Source organism: Ailuropoda melanoleuca, chromosome 18, assembly GCF_002007445.2.
Source record: "Ailuropoda melanoleuca isolate Jingjing chromosome 18, ASM200744v2, whole genome shotgun sequence".
NCBI classification, from domain to species: Eukaryota; Metazoa; Chordata; class Mammalia; order Carnivora; family Ursidae; genus Ailuropoda; species Ailuropoda melanoleuca.
The window spans coordinates 32677225-32697135 of record NC_048235.1 but is presented as its reverse complement, the minus strand read 5'-3'; the positions used below and the strand labels follow the sequence as shown (position 1 = coordinate 32697135).

General features: G+C 33.4%; 1 protein-coding gene across 1 annotated transcript in view; it reads left to right on the top strand.

The window, feature by feature from the left end:
- Positions 1 to 7376, top strand: part of ADAM2 (ADAM metallopeptidase domain 2) — a 119900-nt gene extending 112524 nt beyond the window's left edge. Inside the window, exons 18-21 of the mRNA XM_034647698.1 lie at positions 20 to 149; positions 5503 to 5662; positions 6853 to 6914; positions 7325 to 7376. Of these exons, the coding sequence (XP_034503589.1) occupies positions 20 to 149; positions 5503 to 5662; positions 6853 to 6886 (324 nt within the window). The 3' untranslated portion in view covers positions 6887 to 6914; positions 7325 to 7376. The remainder of the gene's footprint in view (positions 1 to 19; positions 150 to 5502; positions 5663 to 6852; positions 6915 to 7324) is intronic.
- The last annotated feature ends 12535 nt before the right edge of the window (positions 7377 to 19911 follow it).

The following is a 19911-nucleotide window of genomic DNA, read 5'->3' as shown; positions in this document are numbered from 1 at the left end:
ATACTTCTCCCGGTTTCAGATATGCAATAATAAAAAGAACTGTCATTGTAATCCCTCATATTTACCTCCTAATTGCCAAACTAATGATGATTCATGGATTGGTGGGAGTATTGACAGTGGCAATTTCCCACCTGCACCTGGCTTACCCAGTTCTGGTAAGTATTAATAGCAAATTGAAAACATAACTAAAACGATATTTTAATTTATTAAATTTAACAAAATAAATAACTTTTTATTTATTTGTCTACCAATCTATATTTAGATTATGTATGGGCATCAAATAATAAGACATGTAAAGTTAGTTTATGTTTTACTGTAGAGAGTAATATAACATATGTAACATAACATTATAAATAAGATATATCAGTAAAGTCCCAGGCAACAAAATAGAAATCACTTTTGTCCTTCACAAAGAAAAAATTCAATATAAGGCATCAGCTAACACATAATGGCAGAGTTGAAAGCCAGTCAGAGAACTGTGAGGCAATGGAACAATCCACTACCACTTCTTAGGTCTAGAAGGACAATGAAAAGAGTGGTATTACTTGAACCAGAATCTGAGGCACCTTCATGACATGTAACTACAGTCAGGGCTACATATGCCAGGATCTAAATCATAGGGAGAGGTACTGCCTAGCATAAGATGGAGGTATAGAGCATAGGCAGCCACTATTGGAGTTGCTGCAGAGGCAGGGGGATAAATATCATGAATATTTCATTTTTCTGACTCTCCGAATGTTATCCAGTTATTCCTATTGGCCAAATATAACTAGAAGTCTGAAGTAGTTTCCTTCAATTTTTTTTGTCCAAAGAGGAACAGGTTTTAGAGTAATCCAGCATATCCAATGATGCTTAGGGCCAGGCTTAATATAAAAACCTAAATTTATGATAATTAGAGCAGATTTTGAGTACACACATATCATTTCAGGTTGACCTTAGTAATGTAATTGATCAATAAAATGTATAGACGTGAGATTCTGACTGGTCTTTTAGAATACTAATTCTTGCAACTGTTATTATTGGAACATACATTCTGTTGAAAATCATCTTCCCTATTTGAAATTTGATTACATTGTGACACAAAATGCAAATTCCCCAAATTCATGACACACAAAATGGACAAAATGAACAAAATCAAATAATTGTTTTAAATTACTATATTTGGGGGTGTCTGAGTAGCTCAGTTGGTTAAGCGTCTGCCTTCAACTCAGGTCATGATTGAGTCCTGCATAAGGTTCCTTGCTCAATGGGAGCCCGTTTCTCCCTCATCCTCTGCCTGCCACTCCCCCTGGTTGTGTTCTCTCTCTGACAAATAAATAAATAAAATCTTAAAAATATAAATTACTACATTTGGGAGGAGTTTCCTTCACCTCTTACATCTTTCTCTCTGTATTGTGTGTGTATATACATATAATAAAAACAATTTGGTAATCAGATGGTGTATTATATAAAATGAATCGAAGATGTGGCATTAGCTTTGGAACTGAATGGTGCCAGAAGGTAGAAAAACCTCTAGAAACTGTTGAAGACTCTTAGTGTATTGTTGAAATTGTCTTGAGGATGCTGTTGGTGAGCAATCCAAAAACAGTTTAAAAACATGTTATTAGAGAAATAAGGACATTTATTATGAAGTGGTAAATTTTCATCACTGCTGCCTGTGGTAATGTGGAAAATAGAATTTCCATGTAGGTTGTAAAGATTTCCAGTAGGTGATTTAAGTAACCTATGATAAAACATGAGAAGACAGTAATAATGAATGAAAAATATTTCAGTTTTCAAGTAAAATGTCAATCAAATATAAAAGATTTAGGATTTGGGGGGTTTTTGGTTTCATTTTTGTTTAGTTTGAAAATAAAACATTCTTATCCCTGGAGTCTCTTCCAGCAAAACATTCTTATTGTAAGAAATGGCTAAAAACTGAATTTGATATATTGAGCAGTAAAATTTGACCTCAATCAAAAATTAAATCAACCATGTGACTATAAGACCCTTTTTTAAAAAAACCTCAGAAAAGTAGTGATGCATTTTATACATCTTAATCTATGCCAAAGGTCTTTTAAATGTTGTAGTAGAATGCTTCTAAAAACACTCAAACAATAAGGCTATGAAGAATCTTAAATCAGTTATCCCATAGCAGCCTCGCCAAGGTCCAATATAGAAAAAGGCTTATCTCAAAAAGATTTGTGGACATGGCCTTTGATTAATGAGGTGTATTTTTTTATTCAACACACAAAAAAGCCACACATTTTAGAGGAATTATGTCAACTCAGACTAAAAGAGATCAAGCTATTTGAGTCCCAATTAGGTATGGGCAAGAAGCAAGGCTGATAAAGCTATTCAGTTGTAAAAAATAGCTATTCCTTTTGGAAAAGGAATTATAAATCAAAGGATAAAACCAAGAAACCAGAATTAAGACTTTTATCTGTGGGTTTATAATTTTTAATTATCATTACCAACAAAAATAAACACTCCCGCCACACACACACGGGTATAGATGGTTTCAGGTCACTTCCAGCAAATTTTTGCAAGGAAGAAATACCATTTTAAAAACTGGTAGGGGGGTTACCTGGGTGGCTTAGTTGGTTAAGCATCTGCCTTCAACTCAGGTCGTGATCTCAGGGTCCTGGGATCACCTGCATAGGGCTCCCTGCTCAGTGGGGAGTCTGCTTCTCCCTCTCCCTTCGCCCCCCCCCACCCACTCATTCTCTCTCTCTCTCTCAAATAAATAATTAAAATTCAGACAAAGAAGTTAACATAGAAAAATACAGAACAATATCATTTATAACGTAGATGTAAACATTCTTAAAATATTAGTTCATATTCTATACCTATCTATATTAAAAGGATAGTAATCCAGACTAGTTGGGGTTTATTTTAGAAATGCAAGTCTCCTTAATCTCTTGAAAGTCATTCAGTACAATTCATCAAATCAACAAAATTATTTTTTAAAAAATATGATTTTCTCACTTGATGCGTAAAAATCATTTGACAAATCCAACACGTTTATGAATTTTTCAAAGCAGCAAACTAACAGAAGTAAATTTTATTAATCTAATAAAAATACCAAAAGAAAATGTAGCTAATATAGCTTATGATGAAATACATTGTTTTTCAAAAAAAAAAAAGTTAAAAGTGAGGCAACAAATTATGTTCTCACTATGCCTATTCAACATTTTCCCATACATCCTAGCAAATGCAATAACCAAAAAGAAGAAATCAGGAGCATAAAGATTATTAGAAACGATGAATGGGACTGCAGATGTTAGGAAGTACATAGACAATCCTAAGGAATCTGCAAAACAGTTCTAGGAGTAATATCTTTTGAAAGGTCAAAGGAAATTTTCAAAGTCAGTAGTATCCAAGGTCTATAAAGAACTTAACCAAACTCAACACTGAAAAAACAAATAATCCAGTTAAGAAATAGGCAGAAGACACAAATAGACATTTTTCCAAAGAAGACATACAGATGGCCAACAGACATATGAAAATATGCTCAATATCACTTATCATCAGGGAAATACAAATCAAACTACAATGAGATATCACATCACACCTGTCAGAATGGCTAAAAGTAGCAACACAGGAAACAACAGATGTTGGTGAGGATGTGGAGAAAGGGGAACTCTCTTACACTCTTGGTGAGAATGCAAACTGGTGCAGCCACTCTGAAAACAGTATGGAGGTCCCTCAAAAAGTTAAAATTAGACCTACCTTATGACCCAGCAAATTGCCCTACTAGGTATTTACCCAAAGGTTACAAACACTGATTTGGAGGGACACATGGACCCCCAGATTTATAACAACATTATCTGTAATAGCCAAATTATGGAAAGAGCCCTTGTGTCCATCAATTGATAAATGGATAAAGAAGATGTGAGAAATAGATGATAGATAGATGACAGATAGATGATAGATATACATAGATACAGATGATACAGATATAGATATATAATGAAATATTACTCAGCCATAAAAAGAATGAAATCTTGTCATTTGCAAAGATGTGGATGGAGGATGGAGCTAAACTGTGTAATGCTAAGTGAAATAAATTAGAGAAAGACAAATACCATATGATTTTACTCTTATGTCGAATTTAAGAAACAGAACAGATGAACATAGGGGAAAGGGGAAAAATAGAAGGAGGCAAACCCTAAGAGAATTTTTTTTTTTAAAAGAGATTCTTAACTATAGAGAAAAAACTGAGGGTTGCTGGACAGAAGATGGGTGGGGGATGGTCTAAATGGGTGATGGGTATTAAAGATGGCACTTGTGTTGAGCAGTGGGTATTGTATGTAATTGATGAATCACTAAATTCTACTCTTGAAACCACTGTTATACTATATGTTAACTAACTAGACTTTAAATCAAACTTGAAAAACAAACAAAAACAAAAGTTAGTAGTATTGCTATATAATAACAGCAGTAAATGGAAATCAACAAAATTAGTACCATTTACAGTGCTATCAAAATATAAGTTTTAGGAATAAATGTAACAAAGTATGTCTAATACCTTTACACTGAAACTAAAACAGAAATGCAGACACGTGTTAAACAAAAATAAGTGGAGAAATATGTCATGTTTACCTATTGGAAGGTTTATTATTGCTAAGATGTCAATCATAACAAAATTTAAAGATTAAAAAACCCAATTATAAAAGCATGCAACTTTTTATATATTAACAACCTGATTCTAAAATATTTGCAAAAGTGCTCAGAATAGCCAAAAAAAAAAAAATCCCTGAAAAAGAACAACAAAGAAGGACATCTCAGTTCATTTGCCTTATATTGAATTTACTATATTATAGATTCAGCATATAGTTACATTAATGAAGACAGGATGGCATTGGTAAATATACACATTGTTATATGGTTAATCAGTTTTACAAGTAAAATACATATAGTTCAATGAAGGAGAAAAATCAGTTCAAAACATAATGTAACAATTGACTATCCAAATGATATCAAATGACCCTTAAAATCTCAACTTAACAGTTTATATGAAATAAATCATGAATCTGAACATATAAATGAAAACTATATATCTTCTTGAAAGAAGCAGAGAAATTTCTACATGACCTTGGAATAAGCAATAATTTCTTAGATAAGACATGAAAATACATATCAATGCAATAAAATGAAAGGTACTTTGGACCTTATGAAAATTTTATAACATGTACAGTGTTTCTTACTAAAAACAGGGTATTGAGAAAAATTGTTCTTTACAGGGGTCACACTTTCTTTTCAACTTTATTATCAAACTGTTCTGAAAAGAAAGTATGAAATAAAAGGTTCTCAATAACAAAGCAAAGAACTATTATGGAAGTTAGAAATATTTTGGAGGGCACCTATGCTGTCAACTTACCTATTTCGTTTAAAAATATGTTAATGATAAAATTATAAAAGAGTTAAAATTTTTTATGCTAATAGTCATATTAAAATATAGAAATGTCTTTATTATTTTCCTGGTAATTGCTTTTAAATCACTGATGTTTTCTCTCTTAGAAAGAAGCTACATTGAGAATGCTTACCATTCCAGACCTACAAGATGGCCATTTTTCTTACTCATTCCTTTTTTCATTATTTTCTGTGTACTGATTATCACACTGGTAAAAGTTTATTTCCAAAGAAAAAAATGGAGAGCAGAGGACTATACAAGCGATGAGTATATTGAATTCATATTTAAGATTCATTACCTTCATAATTTGTTGGCATATATATGACATTAATAAACATTATGATGTAACTAATAATTCAGATTTAAATTTTATATTTATATGAAATATAATACTTACTATATAAATAATTATTATAATGGATAACAAACAGAATTTTTTCAAAAATCAGCAATTTTAATCTTATAACAACTTGAACTCTGTTGGGGTAAAATTAAGTGGAAATGATTTCTAGTTAATGCTTATCTACCTCCTTCTATTTTTGATCTTCATTATTAAATATATATGGACATTATTAGTTTATTCTTTAATACTTACATATTTTGGTGTACTTTATGAATATTATTAAAAGGAAGAGAAATCTAAAAAAATAGTCTTTTAGTCATTAAATAAATTTGGCAACTGGAGGGAGAAAATGTTAAAAGTCAATAAACAATAGTTAGAGAAAAATCTAGATTATAGTCCAAGCTAATATTCAGAAAAAATAAAAGACAGTTTTTCATTAAAAACCTTAGAAACATCTGAAAATATGCTTCAAAAATAAAAATAATATTAAAATTGGTTTACTTTTCTTCAGGGAAATTGCTCTAAAATAATTTCTGCCTTTGAATTTTATATCTGTGCTATTCATTTTATTTAACATAAAGTAAATTTTATTAAAGTATTTAAAGTTGATAAGGTAATATCAATTAAAAGGAAATATATATCATAGAAATGTTTTGAAAAGTTTATGTAAAATTGCTGAAATAATATGAGTGTGTGAAATAGTTAATTCAATATTAAAGATAATTCAATATTAAAGGAATATTCATATGTTGGATGACTTTATTGTAGAAAAACTGGTATCAAATATCTTTGAGGGAAAAAGCTAGTAAAATTAATAGAAATAAATATGGCAGAAGATGAATCACAAGAAAGCTTAAAGCTATTTAGCTAATGTCATGAATATAAAAATTATTAAATCATTTTTAGGTAAGCTTGTATTACTGTGTTTTTTCCTCATGTTAGTCTTGATTACTGGTTGAGAGGTTTTCTCAGTGGCAAGATATTCTCAAGTAGTGACTGGTCTCAGACCCTAAATAGGAATTTAAAGCTGTTTCAATATTGATAGTGTATACAGAGCTTTGTAAAACAAAGAAAATATAATTTTAAGTGATTATATTTATTTTGAAACATATAGGCAACTTGAAAGTGAAAGTGAACCTAAAGAGTAGCCCGGAAAACAGAAACCATCATATCACAGTGAGTATAAAATAGTTTAGTGGTGAAAGGTAGAGACAGAGAAATAGAGAAAATTTAATGTATTAGATAAATGTAAATAATATGAATATATATTAATGATGATAGTCATATAACTGCATATAATAAAATCAAATTGCAAAATATATTTCAATATTGCAAACTAGATCATAGACACAGTAAACTATAAATGACTTTTCAATTTGCCATTTAAAAACTTTGCACTGAGATCTTCCAAATTTTTTCTAATAATGTTTAATCCTTCAACATTTTGTTCAGAAGTTGGTCACAAATAAATTACATGATAGAACTCTATCTTATAATTAGGGTAACCTCATGCTATTTGTTGAATTTGCCATTTTTAACTTGATTGGTCAAACAGGTGACTTTTTCCCTTTTATTTATTCTTCCAGAGTAATTATCTTCGATGGACAGGAAAAATGGAAACAAACAAACAAACAAACAAAAAGCTACATAAAATACCTGATTGTCTGGAATTCAAAACCTGCTTATTATGGTTATGATAGACCAGAAAATATAGAAGATTTCTTATATAACATAAATATAATATAAATTTATATTTATATAAAAAATTCCACCAGTGAATTATTTGTAAGAAATGCATGCTTATGTTATATTACATATTTCTTATTTTTAAAATTATCTCATACTAATTGTTAGTATGCACTAACTCTGTTATCAGCAGGCATGAGATAAAGTTTATAATATAATAAATCTAATATCACGACTAATGCCCACCGTTATACTTTAAATTGCAATGCTATCTGGTTATGTTATAGTCAGGTCTGTTACCAGTCAAAAAACAATGATTCTAAGATTTGGAAAAGATTCTCAATTATATGCTGCTCACAAAAGACACAACTCAGTTACATAAATGTTCAAGGTAAAGGATGGAAAGATACATGCCATGGAACTTTATATAAAACTTTATACAAAAGAAAGCTTGATAGACTTTAACACTGAAAGAATTCATAGAGATAAAGAAAAATATATCAAAATGCAAAGGGTTATTCTTTTTTTTTTAAAGATTTTGTTTATTTATTTGTGAGAGAGAGAGAGAGCATGAGTGGGGTGTGGGGGTTAGAAGGAGAGGGAGAAGCAGACTCCTTGCTAAGCAGGGAGCCTGATGTGAGACTCGATTCCAGGACCATGTGATCATGACCAGAGCCAAAGGCAGATGCTTAACAGACTGAGCCACCCAGGTGCCTGCAAAGGTTTATTCTTAAAACGAAATTACAATAATACAAATGCATTAGTTAGGGTTCTCCAGAGAAACAGAACCAATAGGATATCAATGATTGATAATTAGATGATAGAGAGAGATGATATGTGATAGATAAATGAGATTTGTTATAGGAACTGGCTCACATGTTTAGGGGGGCCAAGAAGTCCCATGATCTGCCATGCAGAAGCTGGAGAACCAGGAAAACTAGTGGCATAACATAGTATGGATCTATTGATTTCAATTACAGGGCATGGTAATAACTAAGAGACATCCTAAAAAATCTTCCAATTTCTTTCTCAAGAAATCATTGTTGTATTTTCTGGTGAAAGCATTCCTCCCTCTGGGCCTAGGGGTTCTAGGCCGGCACAGCATAAAGTCAGAAGCAAAAATTTTGCTGGTGGCTCACTTGGTATAAGAATAAATGGTTTCCACCCTTCAATTCTTGGACCCATGAATCCTGGTTTTGTGAGAAATAGCACCATGTAACGAACACTGATTCAGAGCATATACAGTCTTCTAGATAACTTTGTCCCAGCTCCAAAAGATATTGCTACCTAGATGATGCTGTAATTGATTTTCAAAAGACCATTCCACCATTTTATCAAGCCAATTACATCAGAAGAGTGGAGAACCAGTGAATTCCATGAGCCCAGGATCATTGCCACATTTCTTTTGCTCTGAAGTTAGTTCCTTGACCAGAAGAAATGCTGAGTAGAATAACATAACAGTATGTAAGGTATTCTATAAGTTCATGGGAGAAAGTTTTGGCAGAAACATTGCATGTAGGGAAGGCAAATCAAAATCTAGAGCAACTGTCTGTCCCAATAAAGAGAAACATTGCCCCTTCCATGATGGAAGTGGTCCAATATAATCAACCTGCCACCAGGTATCTAGCTGATCATCCTAGGAAATGGTGCCACACCTGGGGCTCAACATTGCCCACGCTTCTGGCAGATTCGGCACTTAGCAGTGACTGTAACCATTTGGGTTTGATGAGTGGAAGTCCATGTTGCTAAGCCAAATCATAACCTCTGTCTCTGCTACTATGACCCCTTTGTTCATGAGTCCTTTGGGTAAGAATAGGTGTGACTAGGGAAACAGGCTGACTAGTATCCACAGAATAAGTCATCCTCTCCAACTGATTATTAAAATCTTCCTCTGCCGAGGTCCCACTTTAGTGAGCAACCACATGGGATACAAATACCTTCACATTTTTTTGCCCATTCAGGGAAGTCTATCTGCGTATTTTCTCCCTACATTTGTCACCACTTTTCCACTCATGTTCCTTCCAAGTCCCTGACTGTCCAACCAAACCATTGGCTGCAGCCCATGAATCAATATAAAATTACATGTCTGGCTATTTTTACTTCCAAGCAAAGTTCACAACCAAGTACAGTGACTGAAGTTCTTTCCCTTTGGGAGGGTTTCTTTTTACTACTTTCCTTCAGGAATGTCAAAGAGAAAGGCTATAGTGTTGCAACTCTCTACTTTCTGGTAGTTCTTGCTTGCTGTGCCAAATTATCTGTAAACTTGGCCCAAGTCTTCTCTTCGTCTGTCAACTGATGCTAAGGAAATCTCTATAAGGCCATAAGTGCATGCCAGGAGAGACAAGCAGTATAGCAGGAGAGGGGACCATGGGCATTTAGACCACTTCCTCATGTAACTTAGGCCTGCTTTCAGGACTGCTTGGGCCTGATCACATATTTACCATTTCCATTTAATGATGGAGTGCTGCTGTGCATGCTTAATTTTTTGGCTTGGTGGGTCAGAAACACCCAGTTCATGATAGGCAGCTGAGGTTATATGGTAACTTGGTGGCCCATGGTCAACAATTCAGTCTCCACAACAAACCAGTAGCAGGCCAAGAATTGTTTCTGAAAATGAAAGTAGTTATCTGTAGATTATGGCAGGGCCTTCCTCCAAAATCCTAAAGACCTGCACTGTGATACATAATGGGACCTGCCAAAGGCTCCAAACGGCATCCTTATCTACCACTGACACTTCAGGCATATATATATATGCCTGTGTGTATGTGTGTATATGTATATATGTGCCTGCATGTATATGTGTGTGTGTGTGTGTATGCCTGTGTATATGTGTGTATAAATATAGATATATATAAAAATATATATGCCTGTGTGTATGTGTGTGTGTACACATATATATATATGCATGCCTGTGTGTGTGTGTGTATATATATATATATATACACACACACACACTATACTATATAAATATACTCCAGAAAAAAAAAATGCCTGATATAGAGAGACCTTGCTTAGAAGAAATCTAAACCACCTGAAAACATTAAGGAAAAATTTAAAATGAGCCTATTAAATTTTAAAAAGTAATTAAAGGTAATAAATAATACAGAAAAGCAAAAATGAATGAGAAACAAAAAATACATAAGACTGAGAATAAGCAAAGCCAAAGTTATTTCTTTGAAAAGACTAATAAAATTAGCCTTTCAAAATATGATCAAGGTAAAGAAAAATTCTGGAGGTGCAAATTATCAATATGAGGAATAAAATGGCACACACAGTCACTACAAATAACAGATTTAAATATTTACATAAAGTAGAATTATTTTTATAAAAAGATTTTTTAAAAGTGACCTAAGATGAATTTAAATATCTACATAGAAGTGTAGTTAATAATCATTAATCATAATTAAAAGATGACTCATAAAGAAAATCCTAGGTCTTTATGTCTTCCACATTAAAATCTATCAAATGCTTAAGATAAACAATCAGTCTTAAACACACAAATTCCTTTCAGAAGCCAGGAAAAAATGGATAAAAACACAGCAAGGAGTAGTCAATGTTAAGAACAAGGGAAATCTTGTAATATGCTACAACATGGACGAACCTTGAGGACATTATGCTAGGTATAATAGGCCAGTCAGGTAAAGACAAGTATGCACAATTCCACTTTTGTATGAAGTATCTAGTCAAACCCTTAGAAAGAGAAATTAGTTCTTTGAATTTTCTTTGGTTAGGTTTATTTCTAGGTATCTTATGGGTTTTGGTGCAATTATAAATGGGATTGATTCCTTGATTTCTGTTTCTGTTGCTTTATTATTGGTGTATAGAAATGGAACAGATTTCTGTACATTGATTTTGTATCCTGTTACTTTATTGAATTTGTGTATCAGTTCTAACAATTTTTTTTTTGGTGATTCTATATAGAATCTAGCAATGTTTGGGGTTTTCTATATAGAATATCATGTTGTCTGCAAATAGTGTTCAATTTCTTCCTTGCTGATTTGGATTTTTTTTTGTCTGATTGCTGAGGCTAGGATCTAGTAATATGTTAAGTAACAGTGGTGAAAGTAGACATCCCTGTCTTGTTCCAGTCCATAGAGGAAAAATTTTCATTTTTTCCCCAATGAGGATGATATTAGCTGTAGGTTTTTCATTATTATGTTGAGGAATGTTCCCTCTAAACATACTTTGTTGAGGGTTTTTATCAAGAATAGATGTTGTACTTGGTCAAATGCTTTTTGAGAGGGTCATATGATTCTTATCCTTTCTTTTATTAATGTGGTATATCATGTTTATTGATTTTCAAATATTGAACCACCCTTGCAACTCAGGAATAGACCCCATTTGATTGTCATGAATGATACTTAATATACTGTGGATTTGACTTGCTAGTATTTTGTTGAGGATTTTTGCATCCATGTTCATCAGGAATATTGGTCTGTGATTCTCTTTTCTAGTGGAGTCTTTGGTTTCCAATTAGGGTAATGGTGGCTTCATACAATGAGGTTGGAAGTTTTCCTTCCATTTCTATTTTTTGGAATAGTTTGAGAATAAATATTAATTCTTCTTTAAATATTTTCTAGAATTCTCCTGGGGAGCCATCTGGCCTTGGACTTTGTTGGGAGATTTTTGAATATTAATTCAATTGCTTTGCTGGTTATCAGTCTGTTCAAGTTTTCTCTTTCTTCCTGTTTCAGTTTTGATAGTTTGTATGTTTCTAGGAATTTACCCATTTCTTCCAAATTGTCCAATTATTTGGCATAAAATTTCTCATAATGTTCTCTTATAATTGTTTACATTTCTGTGGTGTTGTTTACTTCTTTTTCATTTGTGACTTTATTTATTTGGGCTCTCTCTCTTTCTCTTTCGATAAGTCTGGCTAGGGTTTTATCAATTTTATTAATTTTTTCAAAGGACCAGTTCCTGGTTTTATTGATCTCTTCTGCTGAGTTGTTTTGTTTTGTTTTGTTTCTACATCATTTATTGCTGCTCTGATCTTTATTGTTTCTTTTCTTCTACTGGCTTTAGGCTTCATTTGTTGTTCTTTTTCTAGTTCCTTTAGGTGTAAAATTTGGCTGCTTATTTGAAATTTTTCTTGCTTCTTGAGATAGGCCTGGATTGCTATATACTTCCTTCTTATGACTGCTTTTTCTGCATCCCAAAGGTTGTGGACCACCATGTTTTCATTGTCATGTGTCTCCATGTATTTTTTAAAATTTATTCTTTAATTTTCTGGCTGACCCATTCATTCTTTAGTAGGATGTTCTTTAGCCTCCATGTACTTGTGGTCTTTCTAAATTTTTTCTTGTGATTGAGTTGAAATTTTATAGCATTGTGGTTGGAAAATATGTATGGTATGATCTCAATCCTTTTGTACTTGTTGAGGACTGATTTGTGACCCAATACTGTGAAAAATATAGAACACTGATGAAAGAAATTGAAAATGAAACAAAGAAATTGAAAACCATTCTCTGCTTATGGATTGGAAGAACAAATATTGTTAAAATATGTATATTACCCTAAGCAATCTACACATTTAATGCCATCCCTATCAAAATACCAAGAGCATTTTTCACAGAGTTAGATCAATCTTTTTTTTTTAAGATTTTATTTATTTATTTGACAGAGAGAGACAGCCAGCAAGAGTGGGAACATAAACAGGGGGAGTGGGAGAGGAAGAAGCAGGCTCCCAGCAGAAGAGCCTGACGTGGGGCTCGATCCCAGAATGCTGGGATCACTCCCTGAGCCGAAGGCAGACACTTAACAACTGAGCCACCCAGGCGCCCCCAATCTTTTTTTTAAAGATTTTATTTGTTTATTTGAGAGAGAGAACACAAAACAGAGAGCACAAGTAGGCAGGGCAGCAGGCAGATGGAGAAGGAGACGCAGACTCCCACTTATCAAAGAGCCTGATGTGGGGTTCAGGACCCTGAGAACATGACCTGAGCCAAAGGCAGACACCTAACCGACTGAGCCACCCAGGCACCCCTAGATCAGACAACCTTAAAATTTGTATGGAACCACAAAGGAACTTGAATAGCTAAAGCAATATTGAAAAATAAAAGCAATGCTGGAGGCATCACGATTCCAGACTTCTAGTAATATTACAAAGTTATAGTGATCAAAACAGTGTGGTACTGGCACAAAAATAGGCATATAAACAAATGGAACAGAATAGAAAACCCAGAAATGAACTCACAACTATATAGTAAATTAATCTTTGACAATGAAGGAAAGAATATCCAATGGGAAAAAGATAGTCTCTTCAACAAATGGTGTTGGGAAAATTGGATAGCAACATGCAAAAGAATGAAACTGGGCCACATGCTTACACCACACATAAGAATAAATTCAAAATGGATTAAAAACCTGACTGTGAGACATGCAACTATCAACATCCTAGAAGATAACACAGGCAGCAAGCTCTTTGATATATGCTGTAGCAACTTCTTTCTATATATGTCTCCTGAAGCAAGGGGAACACAACCAAAAATAAACTATTGGAATTTCATTAAACTAAAAAGCTTCTGCACAGTGAAGGAAATGATCAACAAAACTATAAGATGACCTTCAGAATAAGAGAAGATATTTGTAAACTTATCTAATAAAGGGTTACCATCCAAAAAATATAAAGAACTTATCCAACTCAACATCCAAAAATGAATAAGCTAATGAAAAAACAGGGCAAAAGACATGAATAGACATTTTTCACAAGAAGACATACAGATGGCCAACAGACACATGAAGAGATGCTCAACATCTCTGATCATCAGAGAAGTACAAATCAAGACTACAAAGGGATATCACCTTACACCTGTCAGAATGGCTAAGATTAATGACACAGGAAGCAACAGATGTTGATGAGGATGCAGAGAAAGGGGAACTTTCTTACATTATTGGTAGGAATGCAAACTGGTGAAGCCACTCTGAAAAAAGTATGGAGGTTCCTCAAAAAGTTAAAAATAGAACTACCCTACCATCCAACAATTGCACTACTAGGTATTTACTCAAAGGATACAAGAATACTGATTTGAAGGGATACATTCACCCTAAAGTCTATAGATGCATCATCAACAATAGCCAAATTATGGAAAGAGCCCAAATGTCCATCAAGTGATGAATGGAGAATTATATATATAATGGAATATTATTCAGCCATAAAATAGAATGGAATCTTGCCATTTGCAATGACATGGATGGAGGTAGAGAGTATTGTGTTAAGCATAAGAAGTTAGTCAGAGAAAGACAAATATCATATGATTTCCCTTACATGTGAAATTTAAGAAATAAAACATATGAGGATAGAGGAAAAAAAAAGAGGGGGCACCTGGGTGACTCAGTCAGTTAAGAGTCTAACCTTTTATTTAACATGACCAGCTCAGGTCATGATCTCTGGGTAGTGAGATCCAGCCCCACGTCAGACTTCATGCTCCATGCTGAGCATGGAACCTGCTTAAGATTCTCTCTCTTCCCTCTGCCCCTCTCCCCCCACTCGAGTGATCTCTCTAATTAGCAAATATTTTTTTAAAAAAAGAGAGGCCAACCATAATACAGACTCTTAACTATACAGAACAAACTGATGGTTAACAGAGGGGAGGTGGGTGGGGGGGATGGATTAAAAGGGTGATGGGTATTAAGGAGTGTACTTGTTGTGAGGACAACTGGGTGTTGCATGTAAGTGATGAATCACTAAATTCTACACCTGAAACTAATATTACAGTGTATGTTAATTAATTGAAATTTAAATAAAAACTTAAAAACATTATTAAGGAAGTTTATTGACTCACAAACGTTAAAACTTTTTTCCTTTTCTTTTTAAAAAGATTTTTATGTATTTATTTTTGTGAGAGAGAGCAAGCAGAAGTGGGGTGTTGGGGCCAAGGGAGAAGCAGACTCCTCACTGAGCAGGGAGCCCAGTGTGGGACTCAATCCCAGGATCCCAAGATCATGACCTGAGCCAAAGGCAGATGTTTAACTGACTAAGCCACCCAAGCACCCTAATTTTTTTTTTTCTAGTGTCACTCCTATGTATCTCTAAACTTAGATTTCATGGAAATTACCTGATCAACACTGATACAATTACGATGCATTTTTGAGGAAATATTTTTAACTGTAATTGGTCAATTCTGGTTTTTACAGGGCTTTTAAATATTCTTAAAATGTGACCCAAACCAAAAAAGAAAAAAGAAAATGTAACCAAACTAGCCTTATTATGTAAATAGTAAGTAATCATAATCAAAACATTATATGCACCTCGCTATGTAATTAATTATGCTATTACCTTTTATTGTAAACTAAATGTTTGCCCTGCCCACTGGGATGTTGTGAGATCACAAGAAAGAAAAGTCAGTCAGAGAAAGATAAATACCATATGATTTCACTCATATATAGAATTTAAGAAATGTAACAAATGAGCAAAAGGGGAAAAAAGAGAGGCAGACCATAAGAGGGACTCTCAACTCTAGAGAACAAACTGATTGATGGTTACCAGAGGGGAGGTTGGTGGGGGGATGGGTGAAACAGATGATGGGAGTTAAGGAGTGTGCTTGGCGTGGTAAGCACTGAGTGTTTTATGTAAGTGTTGAATCACTCACCATGCTGTACACTCAAAACTCACATCACAACTTACTGAAATTTAAATAAAAACTGAAACCAAACCAAAGCAAAACAAGAGTCTGTTTCTTGGTTTGCCTCTCTTTCTCTTTTCCCCATTTGCTCATTTGTTTTGTCTCTTAAATTCCACAAAGCGTATTATTTAAATTAGCAATAAATATACCAAATACTTAAAAAAACATTATAAAAAACTTTCACACCTTACAAGAAAACTACAAATTACTATTAAGAGAAATTAAAGGTGACCTGAATAAATGAAGACATAAACAATGTTCATGAATTGGAAAACAAAACAAAACAATGGTCATTAATTGAAGGACTTAATATTGCTTTAAATATTAATATTCCCAAATTTTTAAAAAAGATTTTGAGGTACTATAATGGGTTTTATAAAGATTTTGAATGTATTATCTTCCTGGTTCGCATCTTTTCTATGTTTAATAAATGGCACTGTTCATATTTCTGCTTATGTTTGCTTCAAAGACAAAATTTCTCAAAGTGGCTGAGCTTCAACAGATTTCTTTCAGAGTATGAATATAGATCTTTTTCCTGCATGTGTGATTTCATATTTAAAGTATTTCTTAGTCATGTTTTAGAATTCAATCTTCTGATCTTAATATTTTATGGAATATTTAGTCTACTTGTGTTCAATTTATGTACTGACAATATTTACCCTTTCAACTGCACTTTCCAATGTTAGTATTTTTTCCTACAATAATTTTTCTAATAGAAGAATTCACTTGACTGTTTCTTTCAGTGTCAAGGTGTTGGTAAAATTATCTATATTTTCATTTGTTTGAAAATATCTTTTATTTCACCTTCAATTTTAAAAGGTATTTGTGGAATTTTAGGTTGCATTTAGTGCATTTTAGGTCATAATTTTCATTCAGCACTCTAAAGATGTTATTGTATTGCTTTTTAACTTACAATGGAGTGAAATAAAACATTTGTGGATTTCTTATTGCTCTTATAATAGCCTTAGCTTCCTGACACCCTTCACCTACTATAAAAATTAGATATATAGCCATTTGCCTAATTAATTTATTATCCAAGAGGATACTAAAATTTCTCTTATAGTCCAGATAGAGTCAAATAATGGCAACTTGGACTACGTCTTTAGCTTAAGTCTAAAGATTCCAGGGAATAACATCCCCCTAGGTATTTACATGTCACATGCCTGAACTACCAGAACTTGGAGATAGCTCTAGATCATAAAACCAACATGTATGAGACTACATAGCTTCTAGAGAGATTTGATTTACATACTGAAGAAACGGAATAAGGAGAAGACCCTTTTTGGAGGGGAAGAAAGCTGCAAAGAAAAGTCATTGTTTCTTATTCCTCTTCTAGGGAGTGTCCAGCTACTTATGTAGGAAAAATACCTAACATCTTTCATTGTGTCAAGCCAAGGGTAAGGCCTGGGGCAAAGAGGGGCCAACAATGAACTTATTTACTATGAAAAATTAATAAGAAAACTTACTGATCCAGAACACTTTGTGTGTCCATTAAGGATATAATTAATACAAATTAATATTGAAAACCCCAAAATATATTGGTTGAGTAGTTAATTCTCAGTTTCTTTAATGTTCCTTTGAAAGTAATGCTTCTTTATACTGTGGTTTTCAGAATTCCTTCTTAAAAATTTTTTACTTAGATTTAGTTAACATACAGTGCAATATTAGTTTCAGGTGAAGAATTCCTATTCGCCATAGATCTTCAGTACTTTTACTATAAAATGATTAGGTTGGCTTTTATAGTATTTATACTGTCTGGTGTTTACAAAGCTTGTTGAATCTGTGAGTTGATGTCTCTTGTGAGATTTGAACAATTCTCAGTAATTACCACTTCATGTTTGCTTCTACTGCATATTCTCTCTTTTCGTTCTGAGACTCTTATTTCCCACATTTTATTCTGACAGTTTCAAATTGAATATTTCTCTTTACCTATGCTCCAGTTCCCTTTTGCTATATTCTGTTGTGTCTTATCTGATATTAAATCATCTAATATATTCTTAATAATTTTTTTTAAGATTTTTTTTTGACAGAGATAGCGAGAGAGAAAGAGCACAAGCAGGGTGAGTGTAAGGCAGAGGGAAAGGGAGAAGCAGATTCCCCACTGAGCAAGGAACCCTATGTGGGGCTCTATCCCAGGACCCAGGGTTCATGACCTGAGCTGAAGGCAGATGCTTAACTGACTGAGGTACCCAGGTGCCCCCATATAATACATTTCTAATTCAGATATAACATTCAGGTTATGAATTCAAATTAGGTGAATTTCCAATTTTTTATCTCCATTTTCTCAAATGCTTTGATCAAAATGAACACGAAGTTCTTATATAATAACTTCCATGTCTCAATCATCTTTGGTAATGTTTCTATTGTCTATTTCTTTAGTGTTTTCTCTTAGTACCTTATCTTTTGACTTATCTAGAAATTTATTACCATTATAGTTTTATTACTTTTGAACGTTTGACATTGGACATAAAAATGTAGAGGCTCCAATATATATTGAGTTTTTTTAAAAGGATATTTTGCCATTTCTCTGCCTAGTAATAATGGTTTTGGGAAATTACTAATTCAATAAGGCCCAGATTACTTTTTATGCTCTTGAGCCTCCAAGATACTCAACTGCATGCTTGTGGTCTCCTAACCCTATTCTTCGTTTGATAAAAATGCTAGAATCTCTATCCTAGTTTTCAGTATATTTTCTCCTAGGTCTCCTAACCCATGTGGTAAAAGAATTGGCAAATGTCCCAAGACAGAAAGCAGATGCATTCTTGTCTCTGTTACTTTTCTGCACCCCATGCCCAATCGAGGTCTACTGCAGAGCAAAACTTGGATTTTCAGCATCTTACCAATGTCTGGAATCTATAAATGCTGAGATTGAAGCACGCAAAAGAAGTCAGCTCAAACGTGTCATTATCCCTTCTCCAAAGTCTTTTTTTTAAAGATTTTATTTATTTATTTATTTATTTGAGAGAGAGAGGGAGAGAGAGAGAGAAGAAAAGCACAGAAGGAGAGTGAAGGAGAAGCAGACTCCCCACTGAGCAGAGAGCCCAACATGGGACTGGATCCCAGGACCCTGAAATCATGACCTGAGCCAAAGGCAGATGCTTATACCAACTGAGCCACTCAGCTGGCCTCCCTCTCCAAAGTCTTAGCATCTAGTTATCATTGTTCAGGAAATCTAGACTGCATTCAAGCACATGACATTTTCTTTTTTTCCTGTTTTTCTTTCTAGTTATTTCATCCAGAAGCAGAAGTTTCCATCACCAAATTATATAGAAATTTGATTCAATGTCAATACAATACAATCTCAGCAGATAGTTTTATTAATATGAAAATTCAGGTAGCCAAGTATAACCAAGTCACTCATTTAAGAAGATAGTAAATTTGAAGGACTTGAGTTGTCAGACACCAAGAGAGAGTTACATTTTAATACTAAACAACTAAGCCAACAAAGTGTGTATTATGAATACTTGGTTAATGAGACCATTGCTAAAATACAGCATTGGGGAAAAAAGATTTTTTCCATCAGAGTAGATGGTTCAATTGTGTATCTATATGAAAAGAAAATCTTCCTCACATCCTGGTACTTGCTTTATAGTATTTAGAAAGAGTAAGTTCAGATGAATCAATATAATAATGTTATAAAGTATAAAATAACATGAATGTAAAATATGAAATAATTAGTCTTCTAGAAGATAAGGAGAATGTGTTATGACTTTGGGTTTGGCAGTTTCTTGAGTATATTACAATAAACTCAAACAAAATTTTGAATAAAATCATAACTCTGGAATACGTTCTCTTCATCTAAAGATGCTGTTAAGAAAGTAAACAAGCAAGTCACAGAGTAGGAGTAACATTTGCAACAGATA